Raw genomic sequence first — 24,586 nt, 5'->3', positions numbered from 1 at the left:
TGTAAGTACGATACGCTAAATGCTTGAAATTTATGGTAGTTATAGTGAAATTTAGCATATCGCACCCCTATAATTATAGTGGATGACCCACCTAGTTGCCCAAGAGTCTGGAGGGGCTCTAAAGGCCGCTAAGATTCTACCCATGGTTGCACAGCATTTATAGTAGCAACACATCCCAGCCATTAAGTAATAAAGTGCAGGCTATACCTTTCGGAGTTTCTGTTTGTCTTAGGCACCGTTTAGCGACATCGTGGCGAAGCACGGGGGACCTTGGGTCACGAAAGGGCGACCTACATGTAGGTATGGATGGCCACATGTGAAATTTTATCTTCGCGGCGGGTAAGAGCTGTTAGTCACACGTACCACAGCTCCATCTGTGGCGTTGCGGCGTCGTAAGCGGACACGGGAAGGAGAGGGGTGCATATTAAAGAAACTCCGGAGGAGGTCAAGATATAAAGGCAGCGTGCGCAAGGGATACAAACTGAGTATATATGTACCCCCCTATGTACTTGGGCGGTTTAGATTGCTGGTGGCTTAAGCCACTGTTTCAACAATGGCTACTTACATAGGTACCCAGGTAGTTATGTATGTGCCTCAGAGGTACATCGCAAAATCGTTCACTCATATCATCCGAGACTCTGAAGTCATAACACCTAGGTCCATTGCGCGTAGTACAATGTTTGTGGCTTGCAGCATACAGTTGGAGTACACAGCATCCGGTAATAAAATGCCGCTCCGTACAAAGGGCTGTTGGCCATTTTCCATCTCTCTTCGCATATCCTCGAATCTTATCCGATAAAGCCGCCTACGCAACATATCCTACCTCGTTAAATTTAGCTGTCTGGTGTATTTTTCGTAGCGCTGCAAGCCACAATGACATCACCGGAAGAATGGGCTATCCCCAAAGGATCTACCATACTCATCACGGGCGTCAACGGGTACATTGGCTCTCACATTACTGATCAATTCCTTCATTATGGATTCAAAGTGCGAGGCACTATTCGAAATGTCGCAAAATATGCCTAGCTCACCAACTTGTTTGATGGGAAATATGGGAAAGGTCGCTTTGAACTATGGAGGGTCCCAGATCTGGCCGCTGAAGGCGCTCTTAACGAAGTTATTAAAGGTAGGCTTATTCTGGGGAAAGTAAAAGCTATTGCGAGCTCCTCTAATATGCATCAGGTGTATCTGCTGTTATCCATTCCGCATCTATTATGAACTTCGACTATGACCCCGATAGAGTCATTCCTAGCTCTGTGGCATTTGGTCTTAATGCCCTAAAAGCAACATATACAGAGCCCGGTGTGAAGCGCTTCGTCTATTGTTCCTCATCGAGCGCCTCTGTCATTTCTGCGCCGAACAGACCTGGTATCTTAGTTACAGGGGAAACATGGAACGACGATGTTGTCAAAGAAGCTTATGCGGAACCCCGGTCGCCTACCCCTGAGAAGAAAGGCGCAGTTTATGGAGCATCCAAGGTTCTAACCGAACAAGCAATCTGGAAATACCACAATGAGCACTCTAAGGAACGATCTGACCTTGTGGTCAATACAGGTTAGTCGCATCTGTATAACTCGGGTTTCAAATTACTGACTAGCTCTCAGTGGTGCCTAATACTAACATAGGGAAGTGTCTTGATCCATATAACCAAGGATTTCCCAGTAGTGCTAGCTTGGTTGTTACATTATACTGGGGAGAGGTAAAACCGCACCATTATGGTATTCCGCGGCGTAAGTACATCTAATTAATCAAAATATAATCCGAGTTAACAATTCGCAGAGTACTATATCAACGTCCAAGACACTGCTCGACTTCATATCGCAGCAGCCATCTTTGATAATGTGCGAAGCCAGCGCATTTTCGCATTTGCTGGTCGCTTCAACTGGGACGCTATCTTAGATATCCTACGCAAACTCGAGCCGAATAAGGTCTTCCCTGAGAACTTTTCCGGTGGTGAAGATACTAATGAGATTCAACCTCGTCCTAAAGCGGAACAGTTGCTGCGTAGACTCGGACGACCAGGTTGGACGTCCCTGGAAGAGTCGGTGCGAGATCTAGTTTAGTTGGCGAAAGAGGTTGAAGTTGGACATGTGGTTGGGAACGAATTTACGGCAGTTGAATTTTAGGTTCCCCATTAATCATATCTCATTTATGAATCTATTTTTGGTGAGTGATTGAACGTCTATATAAACGTATTACAAGCGTTGGATCTTCCCTGGTTATAGTTTATTCCCATCCTTGTGTTAACTAGATCCCGTGTAACCGTCATTAGTGTATCCGACTAATGTACAGAATCCCTGCAATTCTGACTGAATATCCTTCTTAGCTTAGCCTAGAAGGGCAATATATCTTGGTTTGATTGGTCAAATTGTTTCGCAGACGTATAAATATGGTTAGTTCATTAATTTCAAGGTTTGGAAAGTTTTAATTTATAGGCCATTTATAGTAACTGAATTATAGGGATCTTATTGCTATCTATTTAGCAAGTAGCTAATCGCTATGAGAGGCATTCCTAGGCTCACTTCAGATCATCAACCTTCGTCAATGATCGCATTATCTACTCCTTCATAACCTTGGTAATTTTGGCACGCAATATGAAGTCACCCTTGCTTGGCTGTCCGATGCCCATCTCACGATCAATACGAATATCTTCCGGCCCGGTTTCGTAAAGCTCTATGTCAAATCGTCGAATCATAGAAGCTAATGTCATGTATAACTCCGCATAAGCTAGGCTATTAGGTGGCCATGGTTAGTCAGTCTCACAATGGTACGTGAATGCGGTATTCTTATTACTCACTTCATCCCAAGGCAGATCCTACTTCCTCTACTAAAGGATACAATGTACTTATTTAAATGTTGGCCGTTCTTTGCGGCCTCGATCCATCGCTCTGGTTTGAAGCTTGCTGGTTCGGGGAACACACGGGGGTCCATGTGAACAAAGTAGCTGCTCATGCTGACCGGCGTCTGCAATGCAGTGTAAGCCCACAATTCAGATAGGAGAGAAGAGGGCATTGGCCACTTACCCCCGGTGGAATTACTATATCCTTGTACGTTAAAGATTCGGTTGGTGCAACTCGAGTTGATCGAAATATAGGACCATGAGATAGGCGAATCGCCTCATTGATAACGGCGTTCTTGGTGGTGTAGCTCACGTCAGCTTGCTCAGCCTTTAAAGATGGCGATTTGCTAAATTTAGTAGAGATTTACTCACCAGGTAAGGGAGCTGCTCTAGCTCTGACCATGACGCTTCCGTGGTCGGAGTGGGCATTACTGTTTTAATTTCACTGCGAAGTCTCTCTAGCATTTCCTTGTTTTGGAAGATGTAGTACGAAGCTAATGTTAATGTTCTCGCCGTGGTTTCGGTGCCCGCGACAACTACAATCAATCCTTCATCTTCGAGTCGACGAGTCGACCTTTCCTCGGGCGGGACATTCACATCTGTCAATGCGTCAAATATGGTCTTCCGCGTGTCTTTGCTGGACCTCTGCGTGCGGGATTGCGTGACCATATCTTGCATATCCAGAACTGCTGTGGCACCTGGCCGAATTCGAGCCAGAACCGAGCGCGGCAAAGCCCCCATGAGAAAGCCGAGTATGGGGAAGAATCTGTTGATGTGGACGAATGAGGAAATCTCATTTAGAGCTTCGCGCATATCATTCTTAAAATTGTCGTCATCCAGAAATCCAGAGCTGGTACCCCACGAATAATGCGAGATAACGTCTGACGTCAAAGCTGCATAGGCATCATCCAGTCGGACCACAGCATCATCATAATGTGCCTTTTCTAGGCGTTGCATTAGTTTCGCCTCTTTCTCATGCATAATAGATGAGAGCTCCAAAACTGATTTCTTAGAGAAGAAATTGTTAAGCATTCCCCGACGAAGGCGATGATGCTCGTGGCCCACTGTCGCGATCATGGAGGTTGGAAATCCAAATACGCCGACGAAATGAGGGTCCTTTTCTCGCTTTCTTGATGCTGGAGCGTATACTTCATCATAGTAGTAAGGATCCTTAATGTGAAGTTCGCGAGGATTGATTCTCACAACGGGACCTATACAAAATTAATCATGATGGACTAGATATACGCATTAGGAGAGCTAACCATATTTTTCGTGCATCTTCTCGATCTCCCAGAGGTACATTCCATTACGAACAGCATCGTGGTAGAATTCATACGCATGGCTGATGGCTGCTATCTTTGGGCCTGGAATATGGGAAAGAGGGTGAAGGAACAGTCTGTAGAAGCTCCTCACCAAGAGGAAGATACCCCCAAGGCCAAGGACAAGGGGCCACAATGTGACCACTTGAGGGGAAGAGAGATTCTTCAGATCAAGAGCCATAGTGAATTGCTTATTGATCTATTGTATACCGCTCGGGATTGTAGTTTACTTGAGGGGGGACAAGTGGCCCATCCTATATTTCTAGCCCTCCCGACTATAGAAGACATCTCTACTTTGTCTATCTAATTGTATAGCGATCCCGCCCTGGCGGTATCGTATTACGCTAGAAATGCAATAAAACGGTCTGACACTAGCATAAATTTTTTTGGTTTGAGTCTTCCGTAAGATATCTATTACCCCTGCGGCTACCCACGCCGGAAGGGTGGGTGACATTACTTGCCCAGGTAATGAATAAAGACACACCCCCACCCCACACTCACCTTCGCCATGAGCTCGGTGTAATAATATATTACGTCTACGGCGCGATAGAACACCCTATCGCCGGCTTATGAAATCGGGCTATACACCAACGGGGAACCCTGGTCTCGGAGCGGTCCGTAAGCGGCCAGAGCCTAGTTATTATATAAGACCCCCGCTGATGTGAATAGTTGACTAAACAATGCACGGTGATTATGTCGGCTACGAATAGTCAAACGCGGAATTTCCCTGATCAGCGATAGGCAACACGTCGTCGATGTGATGGCCTGACTTTGACTTTGAGTGATAGGTAATCAGTTGCGGGAAGGATTCAATCTTACGGGTATTCCTTTCGATCTTTAATGGTGAGCAACCACGAGCCTACCGTTGCACGGAACCACCCGGTAGGATTTTTGGTTAGGAATTCTGCTTACATCGGAAACTCTAATGCGGACCTCACAAACTCAAGCAGGCTCGGTGTGTCAGATATACAGCACGTAAGAGGCGTACTTCAGCAAGGGAGCATGAGGCCAATAGGAAAACTCGCCTCGGGGCAACATAGATAGGACTTCTTACACTACATCGTTGGTGCGGCTTCTTCGATAAGGGTCGGCGTGATAACACCGAAAACCTTAGATTCCATCATGGCGACATCACGTCTAATTTTGCGGCACGGGAATGTGAGTATCAAGACAAGCTAACAATGAGGCATACTCCATTCGACCTAGTGCGGTGTACCTAATCAAAGATGTACGCAACTTGTAGCTTAATAGGATATTGCCCTCTAAGGAACAGTGGCAGTACCTAAGTACATATCATGACTGCTTGAAATTTACCCTATGTAGCAATTTTCTTAATTCTCACGAGATCTCCTGTCTGCCTAAGTATTATGATAGATAGTAGTTTAAACATCGCACATATCTCATATGTTCTCATACCAAAATCAAGGGGATAATAGATAATCTTAACTAGCTAGTACCTAATATCCTCAAAGGGCGTGATAAATCCTTAAAATCTGTAATCTAATTCTATCCCTGAATTGCCCTTAACATCATCGACACTTGATGCATTTACCATCAAATAGCTATAGACGCGAGCGGCGTCGCCATTTATGAAGTTTTAAGTCCGAAGATAGTAGCCCTAACCCCGGAGGTATCTTTTGGGATCACAACTGAGTGGTCCTTTCCAGGTAAGACACAGTCTATAGTGGTACTTTCGTACAACTTCATATCGACTCGTCGTACTAGGTTAGCAACCAACATAAACATCTCGGCATTAGCCAAGCTATGTCACAATGTTGTTAGTAAATTGTCTCATCGTAAAGTAAGAATACAAAGTCCTTTGAGAACGCTATACATACTTAATTCCGAGGCATGACCTAGTTCCCTTCAAGAAAAGTGCTAGGTTACTTTCAAGATGTTGCCCCTGCTCAGCGGCTCGGATCCAACGGTAAGGATCGAAGGTCCAAGGATTCGGGAACTTCTCCGGGTCGGTATGGACAAAATAAGTGACAGTGCTGCAAGGAGTCTATGTGATGTCTTAGCACTGTATCGTTTACATCTAACCATTTTTGAAAATACTTACACCAGCAGGGATAGTCCAATCCTTGTATTGTAAGACGCGATCCGGTGATATGCGGGGGTGTCGGGTCAAGGTGCCCATGGATAGTCGAAGACCCTCATTGATAACAGCTCTCTGTTTGACGATTATGAATTAGCGCCGTCTGACACGAGTCTTAGGGGTTTCAGAATTCTCACCAATAGTGGCAGGTTTTCCAATACCGACAACGGTGGGCATTCTGAAGGATCAGGCATTACTGCCTTGATCTCATCGTATAGCTTGGAGAAGATAGTAGGGTTGTCCAATAGATAGAATAATGTGACGCTGAGACTATAGGCCGTAGTCTCGGTCCCTGCAGCAAGAACAACGAATCCTTCGTCTTCCAAGTGTCCAAGTGTTCGTTCTTCAGCAGGCAGTTTTGGATCAGCAAGCGCAGCAAACATGTTTTCGTGGGGCGCTTTTGGCTCCTTTGCGTTGAGCACGTCTAATGCCAACCGACTAATTGTTCTGTGCGTGTTCAGAACCACCGCAGCCTTCGGGAAGAAGTTCTCAATCAATCTGGGGTGTATTTTCTTTGCATTGGTGAATCTGATCGGCATAAATCTAAGCCAGTGGCTTAGAGCCAATACCGCTTGAGTAGCATCTGTTAGGATGTTTTCGGACTCTCCATCCAAACAACCCAACGAAACACCATATGAGTAGTGCGATATTGTGTCCGCTGTGAAGGCAGCTGACAATGTTGACAGATTGGCTGGGGATCCATCTTTAGATGAATCCTCCAATCTCTTAATGAAACGCTCGACTTTATCCTGGATAATTGGCTGGATATCCGAAATCGATCTCTTGGAGAAAAACTTGGTCAAGTTGCTCCTGCGCGCCTGGTGAAGGTCATGATCAACTGCAGCAAACATAGACTTCGTCACGCCCGTGGATCTAGTAAATCGGTAGTCGCCTTCTATCCTGTGAGGGTTTCCGGCATATATCTCGTTGTAGAATGTGGGATCGGCAATATGAAGTTCACGGGGCGTTATACGGACGATTGGGCCTCCAAGATCGTTAGTACGTTAAGTAAAATAAGTTCCTTCAGATCAAATACTTACCGTATTTCTTGTGCATTCTCTCGATTTCCCAGATGAATTCTCCATCTCGAACAATTGACCAGTAAAATTCATAGACATGCGATACAGCTGCGAGCTTGGGACCGGGAAACTTGGCTAATGGGTGGAAATAAAGGTTGTAGATTGCCTTGGAGAGGCGATAAAGAATAAAAGCCACGCATAAGATATAGTAAGCCAACATGGTGGCGTCCAATGAGTTGTTCCTGGTATGTCACTGGTAATTTAAGAGTGTAACGTCCTTAATGGAAATCAAGAACTGGTAAGAGTGAAGTTAGAAGGTGAAATATTCCACGTATACTGGGTAGACACAACACAAAACTTCAAGTCTTGCCTATAGTAGTGCTAATTCTTGTACGTCCTCGTGGATAGTTTTATTACTTTATCAAGAGCCTAAGCATCTTCGTTTACATTTCTAATACCTAATCCTTGAAGACATCTCACTCATCAATTCCTATGACTTGATTAGTGAGGCTTTATCCTAGACATCAACTGGTGGCTGCTGATACTAAATGAAGCTAAACTCAAGTAAGTAGGCAACTCCGTGTCATAGAGGGTTTATAGGAGGGGGTATAGTCTCTACCTACGTACGTACCTATGCAATTTCCTCTTTAGGTAGGTGGGTCTTTTGTTCTCCAAATATAATTGGTCAAAAAGTATCCGACAGGATGGTTGAACAGAGGTAGGCTATTGTGGGGCAAATGATGATTTCCTGGAAAACTTTAAGGAGTGCCTAGGTACTTTATCCATGTTTGGACCCTTATCTGACACCCATTCCTGCACATTGTTCTTATATAACTTGAATCCGATAGGCCTGTATATCTTTAGCCGATATTGATGATGTAAGAAATCGTGATTGTGATTGTGACGACATCGAGATTTGTACTGTATTTTTCACCGCTCCTGCTTACCTACACAGCCATAGAAACGTAAGGGCACCACGCTGACCATTAGTCCCACAAGTACCTGCACAGATAGCCGTATCACCAGGTAGCGGCGTTTAGATATACAGTGAAGACGCTAGATCTAACCTTATACAGCTATCGGTCCCTGCAAATACAGCGCGTGCATCCCTACCATATTCGATTATTCAAGTCAAATATAGCGACTTCATATCGACTGCTCTCAAATTTTGCCATTCCTCGGGGTCCTTACTCAGGTGTTGATCATACGCCGACCTCGATACCTGTTTTTTTGTACGCTCGCCTTAAGCAGTAGAATTATCTAATCTCTTAGGTAGGTAAGCAGATAAGCTACCTGGTATAGATGTGTGTTATCAAACTACATATGAGTACCAGTATAACCATTATCTACAGTGCTGAGCCACATGGATGCGGCAGGACCCGCAGCCCTTGAGAAGGACTCGGCTTAGTGCCCGCCACCCTGTGGGTCGCTAATGGTTAATCACGGATACTCCCTGAATGCTTCCCGATGGCCAATCAACGATAAAGCCGTTGATGTTGGGCGTTATGTGACTATGTGGCGTCGATCAACCTTGTATACGAGCAGTTCAGCCGTCAATGACACTCCCCTGTGTAACATTAAATACCTCATACCAAGCCGTCACAATATGCAAGGGTGAACAAACAACCTCTAGGAAATACCTCAAAATATTGCTTATTTGCATCTAAGCCATAGCAGATCTGCGATTAATAAGGAGCAGCTTATTGTGCAACTTAAATACCTGCTTAGGTAGGACTTGAAAAACACGAGGAGCACACGTGGAAGCGTAAGCCCTAGATCCTTCTACTCATAAGGTAATCTGAACGTCTATCTCATAGCTAATAGGCAAAGGTGGATTAGATACCGACGATGACTCTCAAACGGTGTCGCTCTGTGATACGCAACCAACGAGCTGACATGCAGAGGCTCTAGAACATCATGAGATATAGGTTCCTTACCTTTACTTCATTCACGCCCCTATCCGGAGATACTTCGTCATATCAGAGCATATCGACATACGAAGGAGGATATGCCTGTATTACCTATCTTCGAGACGAGGCTATTATCTAGCATGTGACTACTAAGCTTACTCGGCATGGATTGTAGAGTGCCTAGAGGAGTGAACACCAAATTTTTCTATCAAGCTTAAACTGTTATCACGGGATTCAATATGAAGATGCCTTTGAGATTGCTATCGCTCATAATAGTCTCTACTTGAGCTCTTTTCAACAGACATTAACAACACCATAACGTGGATCACACCATCACTTCTCTACCACCATGTCTCTTACATCGTTCGATTCAGTAGACCGCAGGGTCATCATTTCTCTACCAGATATGTTCAAGGGCTTCCTAGTTAGCGAGCCCGTGCTCAATCCGTACTATACGACCGTCAGGCCGGAATCGGAAAACTGGCTGCAAAGGTTTATGGTCCTCGCCCCCCTTTAGAACGTAGGAACCTAACAGTTGCAATAGGATTATGTCCCTGACACCAAAACAGCACAAGAGGGTCAACTATTGCGATTTTTCGTACTTCTGCGCCGTCTTGGTTCCCCTAGCTTCGCAAGAAAGGTTGAAGATTGTGTCTGATTGGGGCAACTGGGTAAGTTTAAATGAACTGTCTATTATCATCAACTTAACTGACGAAGATGATAACAGGTTTTCTTGTTCGATGACAGTAAGATGAAATCGTTCAATAAAGTTACTGATGCTGTACTTGACTAACTATATCCCGTGTTAGTGTTTGATGAAGGTGAACTGACTGACGATCCGGATACCTCACAACGGATTATCAACAATCTATTGTCCGCCATGCTCCCTGATGTCAAACGATTATCGGAAGAGCCAGTAGTAAAAGCACACGACAGCATATATAGACGCTTCGCTGCAGTGAGTTGAATCCGTCATATCATCCCAAGTTACGATGAGTAGTGCTAACAAATTGGTCCAGGGCTCACCACCAAGTATGTTTTTGAAACCTAATATAGGAGATAAGTCTAATACGCTTGGCCTTAGGTGTTGTGAAAAGATATGTCGATGCTATGAGGTCCTATTGTGCTGGTGCGCTCCAACACGTCGAAGACCATGCGGCCGACCGAAACCCAACCATCGTGGAGATGCTTGACACGCGACGAATGTCGATAGGCGTCTTTCCAATGTACCCATTAATCGAGTTCGCCTACGAATTAGATATTCCGGATGAGGTGTTTGAGCACCATACGATTCAAACATTAGAAAACTTAGGTGCTGAGTTTGTCATGCTGTAAGTAAGATCTATCGAGATGACGAATGAGATCTGCTGACACGGTTATAGAATGAATGACATCTTGTCATACCGTAAAGAAGAGGTTAGTAATGATGTACAACTAACATCGTTCAATGCTAAGGTCTTTGCAGGGTGAAAACTGTCCGTTCAACATGGTCGCTGTATGTCGAATGAATGGTTTGTCGGCTCAGGAAGCGTTCGATGAGATTGCTTCTATGGTCGATATGCGATTCCTTCTTTGGGACGATGCTGTAAAATCGCTTCCTTCCTGGGGAGAAAACATTGATGGTCAAGTCCGTCAATACATCCAAGGCATCCAGAACATCGTCCAAGCAAACCTTAGTTGGAGGTAGGGAGCATCCACCTGGCCTAACACAGTGAAATGTAGCTGACCTGAGTATTAGCTTTCGGACAGGAAGGTACTTCGGGCCGAAGGCGGATGAGGTTCGGAAGTCAAGAGAGATTGATGTGTTGATGCAGCCTTCTTTCTTGACGCTACAACGTATTGCGGTCTAGGAGTCATTGGATGAGCATGCACTGTCAGATAGTAGAATTTCCACATAGAAAATTAGAATTAAGAACTCTCATGCTATCCACTTCATGCCAAAACTTGCCATGTTGACTTTTGTTTGATCGTGCAAACTCAGCGGCCTTTACGCGGTGTCAGTGGTTTCTCGAATTATTCTGAAAAGGGGTAAATTTAAGTGGAGACAATAGTACCGCTAATTACTGGCGAATTATCTAGGTACCTAGGTACCTACCTCCTTATGCCTGCACATTTTCCTGAACCTGACAAGATTTTGGTGCGCTATTGAAAACAATAATTAAATGAACCGCTCCGTTCGACTTATTAACAATTTTTACAGACGAGTGTGGTAAATCGAGTAACCCTCAAAGATTACCTCCATACTTGGAGTAGGTATAGATACTTAGGTAGATATGTAGCCTTATGCCTTCCCCTCTGAAATAAGGGGATTGTAATACCGAAAACGATTCTGCGGGTCATAATTTTTCTTCAAGTCAAGAAGTTTTTGCAGACGCCACTCCTCATAGCCATATATAGACGGCAGAGATTCCAACCCAGTCGCGTAGTTAACATAATTTGAAGGTTGGACATCGGGCTGCCCATCGTTCCATAGAGTTCTTAGATCGGCAGCCCACTGAAGCGCGACGGGCGTCAAGTTAGATCCCGGGGGAACCTCGACTTGGAATGACCTAGTAATTAACTTTAGTTCAATGAAGTCTGTCTTGTAAATTGGACCGTGTGTTTACATACGTTAGGTGATTATAATCCCTAAAAGGGTAAGCAGAATCCTCAGACTTGAATCTGCGGACTGCAACATTTGCATATCCTTCATGAAGGACACTAGGGTTCAACAACTGAGGGTACTTCCTGATGTATTCATTATTGAGGTCGTAAACCTGGCGCGTTGTTGTGATATTATAAATCTTGAGATTGGCGGTAGACATGATCCATGAGTTGTTTCGAGCACAAGTTGGGTCATCAATGGCGGTTGCTTGAACCTCGGATATTTCAGGAAAAGAAACATCCCCGGTCTCTTCATAGACGGCTTCTATCTCGTTGAATGGAACAAGAAGCTTTTCTGCATCCTCCGCAGATCCACGATATGCAAATGACCAGGATATAATAGCCTAATAATTAAATATTTAGAAGGGGTTCTCGAAAGTGGTGTAAAGTTGCAAAAATTGAAAACTTACTTCAGTCTTGCTGATTGTCTCGTTTAGTAAGAATGTTGCATAATTGAAAGCCATATTCACAGGTGTGTTGCCGTTATCGTGGAACGTGTTCGCTTTCTCAAAAGCCTCTTCAAGCTTATCTCCTTTCCAGATGTAGTTGTGGTAATACCATGTGTCTACTTGTCGAGGATAGATCTTCAATTCAAAGCTTGTAACGATACCAAAATTGTGGCCGGCGCCCTTCATTGCCCAGAGCAGATCTGCATGGCTTGTCTCATTGACCCGAATAGCAGTACCGTCGGCTAGGACAACATTTAGGTTGACGAAATTGTCGCTAATTAGGCCATATAGGCCTTCATTACGACCGTGTCCGCCTCCAAGTGCAGGGCCCATCATGCCGACACAGTCACAGCTCCCGGTAGCTTAATATTAATATCAGTAACAGTCTCTGATTAGCATATCGGTGGGTTACTTACTTGCAACGAAACCCTTTTCCCACAGGTAAGACATGACTTGTCCATCGTACGTTCCACCTTGAAACCATGCGGATTTATTGTCAGGCTGGATTTCAATGTTTAACAGCCCTCCCATATCAATCATTAAACCAGTAAAGCTTCCGACGGTATAAGTTCGAGCGTGGGCCCGATTGATTGCGAAAAAGTCGATGCTATTTTCATTGCAGTACTTAACCTAAGAAAATATTAGTTAATGTATCTATGCCTAATTTACTACAACTCGTACGATAGTTGGAATGTCGCTTTCTAACCCCGGAATTACAACCACTTCGATATGGGGCGGAGCCGCAGTATTGTATCGTTCGGTGGCATTAGGAAACCGGGGGTCTGTTGGCCCGAAAATAGTCGAATTTTTAGATATGAGAGCTCCCAGCTCTGTCTGCACTTTTGCAGGAGATAGGTCACGACGAGTAAGGGGCTCGCTCTGGAAATAGTGAGGCACACCAAAGCTAGCTACAAAGGGCTGCAGAAGCAGGAGGCCAAGTGCCAGAAGTCGAGAAAAGGACCCCATTTGAACGAAAGACCGAGGTTTGCGAGTTTAATCGTCTTGTGCAAGGAGTGAGTTCAGAGGGATGTTGGGGCCTTTTCTAGTCGAGCGTCATCTTGCCAACCTACCCGATAAAAAGGGCGGGTTGTAAGAGAGCGAATGGCCTGGTGAGTTTTTCCGTAGCCGATGGCCATTGTTGGACTTTGTGCCTCCTCACCACCAATGTCGCCAGTCAGCAAAGCTGATCGGCATGGCAGAGCTGGTCTCCCCAGTACATGGTAAGTCCTAGATTTCTCGCTTAGTAGATCCTCCTATCATCACTTCATAGCCTCCAGAGAGTAGAAGTAGGCCTTCGATAGTAGTCGATAGTAGTCGATAGAGGTGCTTTGACTCCTAAATACACTCTGTGCATCTAAGTTCTGGTTTCGGATCTTCCTCAGTCTTAATATTGAGCCATTCCATCCTTTTATGTGTTTGCAATTGAATTTGGGCGATCCTCCAAAATGTGGTACTCATGATGCCCCATTAACTTAGTGACTAGCTATCATCAATAGTCGAGTGAATGTTACCTAGTAGCGAGTGTTGTTAGCGTGGACCGATCCTTAACCCTGCTTATGAGAGCAGCTATATTCTCACAGCCAAGGGTATTATCCCTGTCGTCGAACTTGACAAGACCGTTCTTAAAGAACAGCATGCTTCTTGATCCTACCGCTGACAGTCCGAATCTTTGCAATATTGGATCAAGAACGTGATTATGGCGTCTTTATCAGTAAGCGACGATATAGTTAACGAGCGTATGATCAAATATCGCCGAAATGGATGAAGAGATGATTGATCTCGTTTTGATTCAAACTGGGTGCGGCACAGGCCACTAAAAAGGCGAGATCATGCGGAGAAAAACCCAGTATTATGGGAATTCCTTGTGCGACATGCATTAGTGCCCGCAACCTTCTACTACAGATTCCACTTTAAGCAGGCTGAGCAGGGATTATACAAGGGTAATGCCCGTCATGAATCAGCTCTTACTCCGGATCCGCGTACCGCGGACAATCCGTGGCCTTTCGAATTTATAATAGGTTTCGGACTTATCACATCTCTTCCGGAGTTTTTAAAACCAATTGCCCGGGTGAGGTAGTCAAAAGCAATTTTTGATATTATTATCGTTTTTAAATTAATTATCGTACGACCAATAAGCTGAAGATGGTACGTATTGCTCCTTACGCAGAACAACACAAGGATCCTCAAGGTCCAGGTGATGCGCGCCCGACAGCATCCCGGATCATCGAAGACCAGGGTCTTGTTGCGAGCCCTTCTTGGACTGGTAGAGTTGTACTCGTCACGGGTTGCTCACCCGGAGGACTCGGACCCGAAGTAGCAAGAGCCATTCATCTAACTGGCGCCGACGTCTTTATAACCGTTCGAGATGTTGCTAAAGGCAAGCAAGTCGCCGAGGAGATTTTGGCAGATGGGAAGCCTGGCAAGGTCGAAGTTATTAAGATAGACTTGAGTTCGTTGGAAAGCATTAAAGCCGGGGCAGAAGAATTCCTCCGTAAGAGCGGCAATAAGCTCAATGTCCTAATCAACAATGCAGGTAAGTATTTTCATCCCAAGGGGTGAGTTTCTGACGCTCCAAAACTCCGCTTACTGGGTTTAGGGATCATGGCTTGTCCTGAAGGAAAAACTAAGGATGGATTCGACTTGCAACTCGGCACAAACCATCTAGGTATGTACTTTCAGAAAACTATATATATCGTATGTCTAGCAATTGACGCCTCTTTAGGCCATTTCTACCTTTTCCACTTAGTGAAAGATGCTCTTTTAGCGTCTGCAAGCCCTTCCTTCAATTCTCGTGTTGTATCGGTATCTTCCGCCGGCCACCGGCCGGGCAAAATCAATTTCGATGACCTCAATTTCGAAAGGACCGAATTCAATACGTGGGCGGCTTATAATCAATCCAAACTTGCCAACGTTCTTTTCGCGAACGAATTAGACCGTAGGTTTCAGTCCCAGAATTTACGGGCTGTAACCACGCACCCAGGTGGCATTATGACACCTCTCGCAAGGCACATGCCTAGCACCGCGCATATCGTGGGGGATCCAGCTATTGCCAAGACTTTAATGACCCCCGCCCAGGGTGCGGCAACCGCTGTCTGGGCTGCTGTGGCAAAGGAATTGGAGGGTAAAGGCGGAATTTACCTTGATGAGGTTGCTGTAGCTGAGCTTAGCCCCCCAGATGTTCCCTTTTATGGGGGTGGCTATGCTGCACATGCTTTTGACCCCCCAACGGAAAAGAGACTCTGGGAGGAGAGCTTGAAATTGACGGGATTAAGTGAATAAAACATGACCTGTATTCTAGCCTCAGAAGAATACCATTTTTTGGCTTATTTTCAGTTGCAGCTTCAATAATATTAGTCTATCGATGACCACATTTACTAGGCCTAGAAGGGGTTTGATCCCGTTCCATTACTTGGCGCTTGAGACCTGCGTGTCAGCGTGTGTACCTAGGTACCTAGGTACGTAAGAAGATTTTGATATATCAGAGAGGTTGGCGAATCGCCCCCCCAAGTTACGGTTTGCGCTTCCAAAATCCGCAGCGATTTACAACCACCTAGGTACCTCCTACATAGAAGTAGTTAGAGGTATAGTGGCTCTTTTACCAAGTCCCCTCCCGCAAGCTTCTTATCCTTGGCAATTTCTTTTCTTACGAGTAGACCGTACCCAGCACACGAGAATACGCAGAGAGCAGCCATAGCAAGGCAAACAGAGTATCCGGAATGGTAGTATGGCGTATCTTTCTTCACGAATAGAAATGTGGAGATCACCCCACCGATATTCCCAAACCCAATCATCCACGCCGACCCAATACTTCGCTTTACATGTCCCCGTAGGTTCATGATATACCAACAAACGATGTTCCCGCCGACTCCAAAGGAGCCCATAGCTATAAGGCAAAGTGCTGCGTACTCAACCGAGAAATGCGCCGCGCCGCGCACGCAGATCAGAATAGCAAGACCAGTGATGAGTAGCGCGAGACCGAAAAAGATGAAGGGCGAACGCATCCGACATTTATCAGACATGTACGCTACTACCACGGCAAACCCGAAAGCCGCGGCGAATGGGGGAACTGAGTGTAATTGAGTTTGTACAGTTGAGTAGCCAAGAGCTTGGACAATGGTGGGAAGAAAGTATACGATGGAATAAGCGAGAACCAGCAGAGCTGCACAGTGTTAGTAGCAATACGAGTTAGGACCGGGTGCTTAGACGGGATTTAGGCAGGCTTACAGAAGTACATGAGGGCACCGAACCAGTGCTCCGGTTTCGTGAAAAATGCAAGTATATCTTCGGTGGTAATCGGAGTTATCGGAGATTCGTCGGCTCTTGTCTTCAACAGAAACTCTCTTTCCTCTCTAGACAGCCATTTTGCTTGCTGCGGGAAGTCTGTAATACAGAGAAAAGACGCAATGCCAATCAAGACGGTTGCGATACCCTCCAGGATGAAGACCCACCTCCAGCTGCTAAGGCCTCGGATGCCTTCCATGTTAGCTATGGTACTAGCGAGCAAACCTCCGAAAGCCCCGGCAAAGATGGTAGTTGACTAGTACACAGTGAATCGTTTTTGAGCCTCCTCTTTCTTATACCAAAAACTAATCAAGTAGAAACTACCTGGAAAGATGCCGGCCTCCGCGAGCCCTAGGAAGAATCGGGCGGCAAGTAATCCACGGTAACTCTTCACAAAGCCTTGCCCTATCATGATAACTCCGAAACACAAGATTGAACCCGAAAGCCAGATATGAGGGCTCAGCCTCTTCATGAAAATGTTTGAGGGGATTTCAAAGATAATATATGGTATAAAGAATATCGTAAGGGCAATGTTTGGCTGTTCACCCTTAAGACCGAGCTCCTCAGGTAAACCTAACGTGAGTGCGTTGGAGATGTTTACACTACAATCAAGAGTTAGAATAGAGGCATCGAGCAAAGAAAGGGACAGCTTGCCGGTCAAGAAATGCTACGATGTACACGGCGAATAGAATCGGCACTACGTGCAAGTCAATTTTGCGGGTGAGCCTGTTTTCATCGACTTGGGGGGGCATATCCGAGCCGAGAATCGGACTCAAAGAGGGTTTATTCTGAGCCATGTCGACGGCATTCACTTCCTTGGGATTAGGCATTTTTAATATTTCGAAAATGGATGCTCCTAAACTATGAGAGCATCAGGAAGCGAGATAAACCGAGATGGGGGAGAAAAGCTTGAATGAAATGTGTATCTTCCGCCGCTATAATTGTGTAAAAGGCATTATTTCCCAACTAACGAATCAAGGGTTGAACATTGCCGAGGATGTCGCCATCCCTTTGGCAACCATTTTCTTTTGTTTAAGAACCTACGCTAATTCTTCATTAGGCAAACATGGATCTCTGAAGACTGTAATTTTTTTCTCCGTGGTGCTCGTTCACCCTCACGAAGGTGCGCGATAGGGGCATCCTTGGCGTGGGTGAACGAGCCAACGATAAACTCTTACCGGCTTCTCACACGTCGAGTACAATATCTCGTATAAGCGGTAGCACCAACCTGGATGAGACATGAGTTCAAGGCAATAGGGAGAAGTTGGTATCTTGATCAAATAGCTAAGTAGGTGAGCTGACTGAGGAACTGGCTGAGCTGATAGAAGTGGGGCCGCTTTTGAAAAAGAAGCCATCCGGGACCAAGTGCTAGTATTGTGAATGGCGAATACCAGCGTGATAGATTATAAGACGACATTATAACGAAGCGATTTAACTTCGATTGCCATACCAGGTAAATTACCTAAGTAATCAAGTAGGTAGTTTGATATTATCGTCGTCATTTTATTGTATACCGGTACCTAAGGAACATGTAAGGTACCTTATCAAAACCATCCCGATGTCGCTTCGGCTCCGAGCTCCGGTACGAACAAACAAGGGGTACCATATTACAAGTACCTTTCCCCCCAGTTGCGTAGGTACCTAGGTATGTACAGCTCGCCGTAAAGATAGGAGATAGCTTAGAAGGGCCGTATTTACGATGGGAGAGGGGTGATGTAAGACATCCAAAGATACATAGGTACTTCTCTAACTTGCTGCATCAGATATTTCACGAGTAGCACACTTAGAAATGACAACTTCATATCCACACCATACTCTTCCCATTTTGAAGATTCTCTTCGCAAATTTCTGGTGGACTGGGACGAATGCAGGGGATTATAATGGAGCCGGGTGGAGCCATCAGGCCTCTGGCCGGGTTCGTCGGCATGGCTCATCATAATTGACTTACCTAGGTAGGTAAACCTCAAGAAATATGGAGAATAATCGTTATGTTGGTTGATTGAAGTTTCATATTCATGTTACTCTTTTTACACGTATATATCAAGTGCCTATTTCTACGGTGTGAATCCCTTGCATGAGGCGCTTGACCGAGTCCCGTTCGTTCCGTGTTCTTTGTATTAAAGGCAATAAGTCTAACCCCCCATCAACGCTATCGGACATTGCAATTTTCAAGAAATTATAAGACGCAATGGCTACGAATACGTTAAAGGCGCCGAAGCGAATGCCTTCGTCAACTCACGAAGTCATTGTAATGCTTGAGGAAACGCATCTAGTGCTTGGGGAAGTTGACACAGCACCACACTCACACGAACTCATCTCGTATTTTAGCATCACCAAAGCGGATGAGGTGCGCGAGCGCATCCAGTGTGCTAGTATCGTCATCGCACCTCAGGCATTCATCACAGCTGAGAGTCTGGGTGAAGCGCCTTACCTGTATGTTGACGCAGATCGAACACTGTCAGAACTCTCATTGACTAATAAGGAAATGCGTGATTACGCCCACAGCTGGCACAAATCATATTGATATAGAAGAGTGCCGCCGTCGTGGTATCCACGTAGCGAAATGCGCCGGATCAACTTCTCCCGCAGTTGCAGAGCACGCATTGAGTTTGGTGAGTTACGAAGAACTCCAAAGCCTTAACATTATTGTTTTTATTAACTCGGATTCGAGTATTTTGCGGCTAGGCGAAAAACCGTCCTGCTTCAAAATGAGCTGCGGACTGTGGGTGAGGATGGCAAAAATTCGTGGAAAAGGCATAATAGCATCGCATTCAAAATGCAGACCGCAAATGGGCATGCGCCATGCTCCCTTGAGCAAGAAGTGGCTGGTATTATTGGCTTCGGCAATATTGGTACGTACAATTGATCATGATTTGCTTGCCTTAATTAACCATCTGTTAGGCAAGCGCCTCGATGTCTTTTGTAAGGCATTAGGAATGGAGGTGCTCGTGGCTGAGCGAAAAAAGGGTATCCAACCCTCGGAACCTTCTCATAGGGATTATACCCGCTCCCGTGTCCCGTTCGAAGAAGTCATTGAATCAGCTACCGTGCTCTTCATTTGCTGCACATTCAAAGAGGAATCGCGCAATATGATCGACACGCCCGAGCTTAGCGCTATGAAGCCAGAAGCCGTCATCATCAATCTGTCTCGTGGGGGCATTATGAACAACCCCGCGGTGATACGGGCTCTGCGGGAGAAGCGCATTTCCGGCGTCGCGGTGGACGTATATGACCGAGAGCCCGCCTGTACCGAGGAGGACAGCGCTTTTCTAGCTGATGATACCAAAGACCTCAATCTTACTCTCTCGCCGCATGTAGGTTACTTCTCGACGAAGACTGTATTGACGATGAAGTCAATGGTTAAAGAGCATATTAAGAACTTGGTTTTGGGAAATTATGATAATTTCGAATCGTGAAAACGACTGCACGAATACAATTCATAGATTCTGTTACCTGGTACATATGGATACTTAGTAGGCGCCTTCAATGACCTGTAGATCGACGCTTCTGAGACACCTAGGTACCTCCTTACACGTACCTAAGGTATTGGCTCTTACTCTACTTTACCCCTGAGTGTACCTAGGTATTGAGAGGAACACGCTGCCCCTGAAACTATAATTTGATCCCATCAGAATAAGCTTAAATAATTATTCAGCGTCTGTATCTAATTCTTACCACGCTCACTTAACTGAACTTAATCCTTAAATAATCCCCCGAAGCATTCCGAATACAGAAGTATTGATTGAATAGTAATCCTTCGACATTCATTCAAGTTTCCAAATAAAATATTATCAGGCCGTCTAATCGAAACCTCAACCCTATTCACAAAATGAGTCAGGAATCAACGCCGGTGGTGAAATCCGGAAACGCGGGTCTGCAACTTTGCGAAAATGCGATGGATGAAGTCTATCGTTTCAAAGAAGTGTTGGGGTTGGACGTAATTATATGGACTCCGCCTCCTCTATCAACTCCGTGGAAACGCCATCTTTTGACAGATGGAGTGGCGATAATCAACTTTCTATCCATGTACGCCGAGACCCATTCAAAGGACTATCTATCGCTCGCCACTACCTTAGCAACTTTAACCCACTTGATCCTAGCCGATTCCTCAGCCGTCAAGGGGCTAAAATTATCTGGTGGTGTAAGAAGCGGCGATATAGGCAGCGTGACTATCTGGCCCTAGGTGATATGGATATTCGCTCTAGGCCGCTTGAGTTTGGCGACGGATAATGCTGATTGGCTCGACTTGGCTGTACAAGTTGCTAATGACTTGTTCTCCGATGCTGAACACCGTGGGATTGCTCGAATTGGTGGTAAATCTCCTCGCAAGTCCCCTCATAAATCCCCGGAAGACGACCTACAGAGCATTATTGATAAAGGCCACGATATCGGCCTGATGGGCACTTACTATATTGGGGTCGTTACTAAAATACTGCTATTCTCCGCGGAACTATTAAATCATAAGCAGTCCCGTCTTTTGAACCTCGTCTACCGAACTACCGGGTCATTACAAAGCAAAGAACACCTGTTGCATTTAGAAGACCCCCTCGACGCTGGGTTCGCCTTGTGGATATCACATTTCAACCCTGACGGCGTTATGGAAAAACAATTGGTCCAGGATGCGTTGAGCATCTTCGAAGGATGCCTCCCCGAAGGGAAAGATGGTTCTCTGGATTTGGACACGACGAAGCACACGGCGATTTCAAGTTTCGCGATGAGCATTGGGCTCAAGTGTAGCAAGACGTCGTTCTGGACATCATTAGTTGCCGACAAGTTAGTCACGTTCTGGGAGAAGAAAGCCGACGTATGGGCAGTAGGAAAAGACAGGTCGGAAACAGCGATTGTGATGTACGCTGCGGCAGTAGCCCCACGAGGTGAGTTCCATCTGTTTGAAGACCCGTTTTCGCGAATGTGACTTCTCACGGAAATTAGTATTCAACAGGGAGTGATTTCTGGATCGAAATAGATTCAGCGAGGTATCTTGACGCTCGTTATTGTGAGGAAGAGGGGCTTGGTTGTTCAATGATTACATCGATTCCGGAGGTATTCGGATTTTAGCCCATAGTATCTCCGCTATTAAATCCGAGTCGCCTGCTAGAGCATGTATTCAATGAATAATATCGCATCGTTATTCAGAGCTCTGCAGGGACGCTTGGGTCGGATGGTGCTAACTTCTTTTCGCCCTGTATTAGCTCCTTAATCTTCGCGAGCTCTTCCTGCACCATCGTAGCAAGCTTATGTTTCGTACCCAATCCTTTACCCCTATTTCATTCAAAGATCGCATCACCTCTTCACAAGTTTTCAATGCCTCTTAAAACTTTCCCTGTTTCTCCAGACACCCTGTTAAATACCATAGGGCAATGAGTCGATCTAGGTGTTCCCCGCCTTCATCGTCAGTTGACTTTTGATACTGCGGCTTGCGAGTAATCGTGTAGAAAATCTCCTCGGCCTCTTTGTAGCACTTAAGATGGACTAGCACCTGGGCATAGTGAGTTTTTCCCGCGAGAACCCCGAAATGATTCTCGCCGAGGTTTCGTTCTGCGACAATGACTGCTTTTTTCATGTCATCCGCTGCTTCTCTATGCTGTCCCATTGCGGATTTTACACGGCCTAAATTGCAGATGGCAAGTAGTGTATATGGCTGTTCTTTACCCAGAGCTTCTTTTCTCTGCTCGCAAACGAATGTCATCATATCATGGCACTCTGTTAGGTACCTTTCCCCCAAACGGATACGGCTCATAGCTAAATCTTCGAGGCAGATGAGCGTCTCGGGATGCGTCTCGCCCAACTGCTTTTTCATCCCTTCCCAAGCTGTATGATTAAGTTCGGAAGACTTCTCGAAGTCCATATATCGAAGGTGAACGCGAGATGCATTGTGGATAGCCTTAAGTGTTTCTATGTGTTGCTCACCATAGATTTTCGTTAAACCATCTACTGCCTTTTGGTGGAGAGAAAGGGACGCGCTGAATTGGCCCATGAAACAAAGGCTCGAAGCTAGCATATCCGTTACCTTCAGCGTTAGAGGGTCATACTGGCCTAGCGACTCTGTACAGACATCGTATATCCGCCGTTGCAATCTCGTTGATTCTGATGCTCGGGCGAGTTCGTAAAGTGTGCCTGCAAGAAGGAGGGTGATTTTAATTGAGATTGGGTGGCCTTCGCCTAACATTCGGATGGCGAAGTCGCGTACCTTATTCTGTAGCCGTAAAGCTTCCTGAAAAAGGCCGCATTCCGAATATACTTGACCAAAACGAGCTGATTCAAGTGCTTCGAGTCTCCCAAATCCCGTAGAGATTGCAGGCCAAGCTGAGTACTTCCTAGTCCTCCTATTTTCTTCCAGTCGTTCTTTGATATCTCCTTGACAGCCACGAACGTGAATGATATGCGGTAAAAGCTCTCGTCGCATGCCCCGCTCCGTCTCCGTGTCCCCTAAGGGCGGAAAGAGAATACTTCTCGCTAAGACTGTCGATGCGACTTGACACCAGAGTGCTTGTTCAGACGTAGCCATTTCAGGTCGTTCTCTTATCCACTTATGGACGACTGGATGCACTATAATAATGATCAGTTAGACTGGATTCTCTAGTTGGCCCGGGCTACATATGTCAAGGGTCAAATAGGGGGCGGGGTAACTTTCAGAATCACATACTGGAGAATTGTTCCTTGTCCCCTTTCTTCCTCATTATGAGCGACTTCTCGGTCAAAGCATGCAAAGCAAGGCGAAGACGATCTTTTACTTCATTCTCGTATTTAGATGCGTTGAGACTGTTGATGTTCTTCAAGGCTGCTGGGAGTGCGGGTGGGCTGTTTAAACTTCTGGAAACTTGAATTAATAACTCTCGCAGCCATGTAGACCAGGTCTTTTTTCTTGCAAAATTCGGCATCCTCTTTCGGATTTGCTCCTCTGACTTTACCTTTTCTTCTTGTGCATGTTTCTCCTTTATTGGGTTGATAGCCGCGGAAATTAATATATTTATCCGAATATTTTGGTGATGGAAGTAGGAAAATAGCTGGAGTAATTCGACCGCATCTTGGAATGTCTCGGTTTTAGACGATTCAAGGGATCGATATATTATCTCGTAAGTAGAAAATACGTTCATGTAGTCATCATGTTTTTGGGCCCGGGGTTTATCTCCGGAAGAACTCCTGTTGCGTTGTAGTTGGTGTCCTCGCTGAATCCGACGCACATGATGGTCATAGAAATCAAGATATTCGCTCCAAGAACAAATTTTATGAGAAATAGTCTTCCCGGCGTAGACTAAAGCTAATGGAAAGAATCCAAGAGCCTTGCAGATATCGCGGGCGATGTTCATTAGCGATACTGCCCATGGGGCTGGTTCCTCGGCCGTTCTAAGGATGAGCTCGTTTGCTTCCTCCGTGTCCATTTGGAATAACTCCAAATATTTCTCACCGACGGTGTCGTAGGATTTGTGTGCAGGATTCCGAGATGTAATTAGGACACATCCAGTGTTTCCTGTGGGGAGTATTTCATCAAGCGGAACCTCGTTATCGTCTGCATTGTCAATGATCAAAAGCCATGGAGCCTGACGCGTGGCAAGCCAGTTTTTGGCAGCCTTTTCGTTAGGTTCATTGCCCCCAGTCTTCGCGATCTCACAATAACTTGCTGATGCATTTTCGCGGGAACTCGCGTCGACGAAGAAAACGGCTCAGAAGTTCTCTTTGTTGTCATCGGCATATTTTAGGGCAAGTTCAGTCTTCCCTGATCCACCTAGGCCATAAACAACAAACCTCTTCTGCCTAGTATGGTGAGTTTCAGCAAATGCAGACGTTAATTTGGCCATTTGCTTCTCTCTCTCTGTGTAATGGGTCGTTGGAGATCTGGTGATGTCGAAGTGTACGTTGATCGAAGGTAAGGATACTTGTAATAATATCCCCTTTGCGACGTCCACGGCCGACCGTAGCTAATACATTCTCTTAGTTGAAGAAGAGGAGATATTTATCAAGTTTATACACACCTCTTTAGTTACAGTCTTATCAGTGCTATGTAATTTTGGCTCGACTGAAGTGACT

At 45.5% G+C, this 24,586-nt stretch overlaps 11 protein-coding genes across 11 annotated transcripts; 5 read left to right on the top strand and 6 right to left on the bottom strand.

Annotated features, from left to right (window-relative positions):
- Positions 1-338: 338 nt before the first annotated feature.
- F4822DRAFT_439593 (uncharacterized protein) lies at positions 339-2,063 on the top strand (the record flags this gene model as incomplete). Its single annotated transcript, XM_051462651.1, has 5 exons — positions 339-987; positions 1,027-1,126; positions 1,183-1,554; positions 1,605-1,730; positions 1,780-2,063. Exons 1-5 carry the CDS (start codon positions 874-876, stop codon positions 2,061-2,063), a joined length of 996 nt encoding a protein of 331 aa, XP_051319288.1. The 5' UTR covers positions 339-873.
- A 397-nt stretch (positions 2,064-2,460) lies between these two features.
- On the bottom strand, positions 2,461-4,339 carry F4822DRAFT_439591 (cytochrome P450; the record flags this gene model as incomplete). The annotated part of the gene is made up of 5 exons (XM_051462650.1): positions 2,461-2,732; positions 2,798-2,964; positions 3,024-3,134; positions 3,212-4,050; positions 4,102-4,339. The coding sequence occupies 5 exons, from the start codon at positions 4,337-4,339 to the stop codon at positions 2,558-2,560; spliced, it is 1,530 nt and encodes a 509-aa protein (XP_051319287.1). The 3' UTR covers positions 2,461-2,557.
- Positions 4,340-5,745: 1,406 nt separating this feature from the next.
- F4822DRAFT_423982 (cytochrome P450) lies at positions 5,746-7,495 on the bottom strand (the record flags this gene model as incomplete). The annotated part of the gene is made up of 5 exons (XM_051460074.1): positions 5,746-5,920; positions 5,997-6,163; positions 6,221-6,331; positions 6,394-7,241; positions 7,297-7,495. The coding sequence occupies 5 exons, from the start codon at positions 7,493-7,495 to the stop codon at positions 5,746-5,748; spliced, it is 1,500 nt and encodes a 499-aa protein (XP_051319286.1).
- Positions 7,496-9,534: 2,039 nt separating this feature from the next.
- F4822DRAFT_423981 (terpene synthase metal binding domain-containing protein) lies at positions 9,535-11,035 on the top strand (the record flags this gene model as incomplete). Its single annotated transcript, XM_051460073.1, has 9 exons — positions 9,535-9,677; positions 9,730-9,856; positions 9,913-9,931; positions 9,995-10,143; positions 10,205-10,217; positions 10,270-10,516; positions 10,568-10,601; positions 10,651-10,868; positions 10,924-11,035. The coding sequence occupies 9 exons, from the start codon at positions 9,535-9,537 to the stop codon at positions 11,033-11,035; spliced, it is 1,062 nt and encodes a 353-aa protein (XP_051319285.1).
- A 431-nt stretch (positions 11,036-11,466) lies between these two features.
- On the bottom strand, positions 11,467-13,243 carry F4822DRAFT_423980 (uncharacterized protein; the record flags this gene model as incomplete). The annotated part of the gene is made up of 5 exons (XM_051460072.1): positions 11,467-11,734; positions 11,796-12,172; positions 12,239-12,639; positions 12,694-12,907; positions 12,959-13,243. 5 exons carry the CDS (start codon positions 13,241-13,243, stop codon positions 11,467-11,469), a joined length of 1,545 nt encoding a protein of 514 aa, XP_051319284.1.
- Positions 13,244-13,831: 588 nt separating this feature from the next.
- On the top strand, positions 13,832-15,697 carry F4822DRAFT_15402 (short-chain dehydrogenase). Its single transcript, XM_051453060.1, has 3 exons — positions 13,832-14,810; positions 14,874-14,942; positions 15,000-15,697. The coding sequence occupies exons 1-3, from the start codon at positions 14,420-14,422 to the stop codon at positions 15,554-15,556; spliced, it is 1,017 nt and encodes a 338-aa protein (XP_051319283.1). The 5' UTR covers positions 13,832-14,419; the 3' UTR covers positions 15,557-15,697.
- Positions 15,698-15,704: 7 nt separating this feature from the next.
- Positions 15,705-16,961, bottom strand: F4822DRAFT_15384 (major facilitator superfamily domain-containing protein). The gene is made up of 2 exons (XM_051453057.1): positions 16,502-16,961; positions 15,705-16,436 (listed from the first exon to the last, which is right to left on the bottom strand). Exons 1-2 carry the CDS (start codon positions 16,755-16,757, stop codon positions 15,853-15,855), a joined length of 840 nt encoding a protein of 279 aa, XP_051319282.1. The 5' UTR covers positions 16,758-16,961; the 3' UTR covers positions 15,705-15,852.
- Positions 16,815-17,388, bottom strand: F4822DRAFT_423977 (major facilitator superfamily domain-containing protein; the record flags this gene model as incomplete). Its single annotated transcript, XM_051460071.1, has 2 exons — positions 16,815-17,160; positions 17,237-17,388. The coding sequence occupies 2 exons, from the start codon at positions 17,386-17,388 to the stop codon at positions 16,815-16,817; spliced, it is 498 nt and encodes a 165-aa protein (XP_051319281.1).
- Positions 17,389-18,621: 1,233 nt separating this feature from the next.
- F4822DRAFT_15304 (D-isomer specific 2-hydroxyacid dehydrogenase) lies at positions 18,622-20,181 on the top strand. Its single transcript, XM_051453041.1, has 4 exons — positions 18,622-18,991; positions 19,041-19,170; positions 19,230-19,410; positions 19,460-20,181. Exons 1-4 carry the CDS (start codon positions 18,747-18,749, stop codon positions 19,972-19,974), a joined length of 1,071 nt encoding a protein of 356 aa, XP_051319280.1. The 5' UTR covers positions 18,622-18,746; the 3' UTR covers positions 19,975-20,181.
- Positions 20,182-20,387: 206 nt separating this feature from the next.
- On the top strand, positions 20,388-21,507 carry F4822DRAFT_423975 (uncharacterized protein; the record flags this gene model as incomplete). The annotated part of the gene is made up of 3 exons (XM_051460070.1): positions 20,388-20,699; positions 20,742-21,432; positions 21,491-21,507. 3 exons carry the CDS (start codon positions 20,388-20,390, stop codon positions 21,505-21,507), a joined length of 1,020 nt encoding a protein of 339 aa, XP_051319279.1.
- A 164-nt stretch (positions 21,508-21,671) lies between these two features.
- Positions 21,672-24,357, bottom strand: F4822DRAFT_439578 (TPR-like protein; the record flags this gene model as incomplete). Its single annotated transcript, XM_051462649.1, has 3 exons — positions 21,672-23,107; positions 23,205-24,221; positions 24,285-24,357. 3 exons carry the CDS (start codon positions 24,355-24,357, stop codon positions 21,870-21,872), a joined length of 2,328 nt encoding a protein of 775 aa, XP_051319278.1. The 3' UTR covers positions 21,672-21,869.
- Positions 24,358-24,586: the final 229 nt, after the last annotated feature.

The sequence above is a fragment of the Hypoxylon trugodes genome (assembly GCF_022578975.1).
Source record: "Hypoxylon trugodes strain CBS 135444 unplaced genomic scaffold F4822scaffold_1, whole genome shotgun sequence".
NCBI classification, from domain to species: domain Eukaryota; kingdom Fungi; phylum Ascomycota; class Sordariomycetes; order Xylariales; family Hypoxylaceae; genus Hypoxylon; species Hypoxylon trugodes.
Note: the sequence above shows the minus strand (reverse complement) of the source record. Positions and strands in the feature narration are given on the sequence as shown.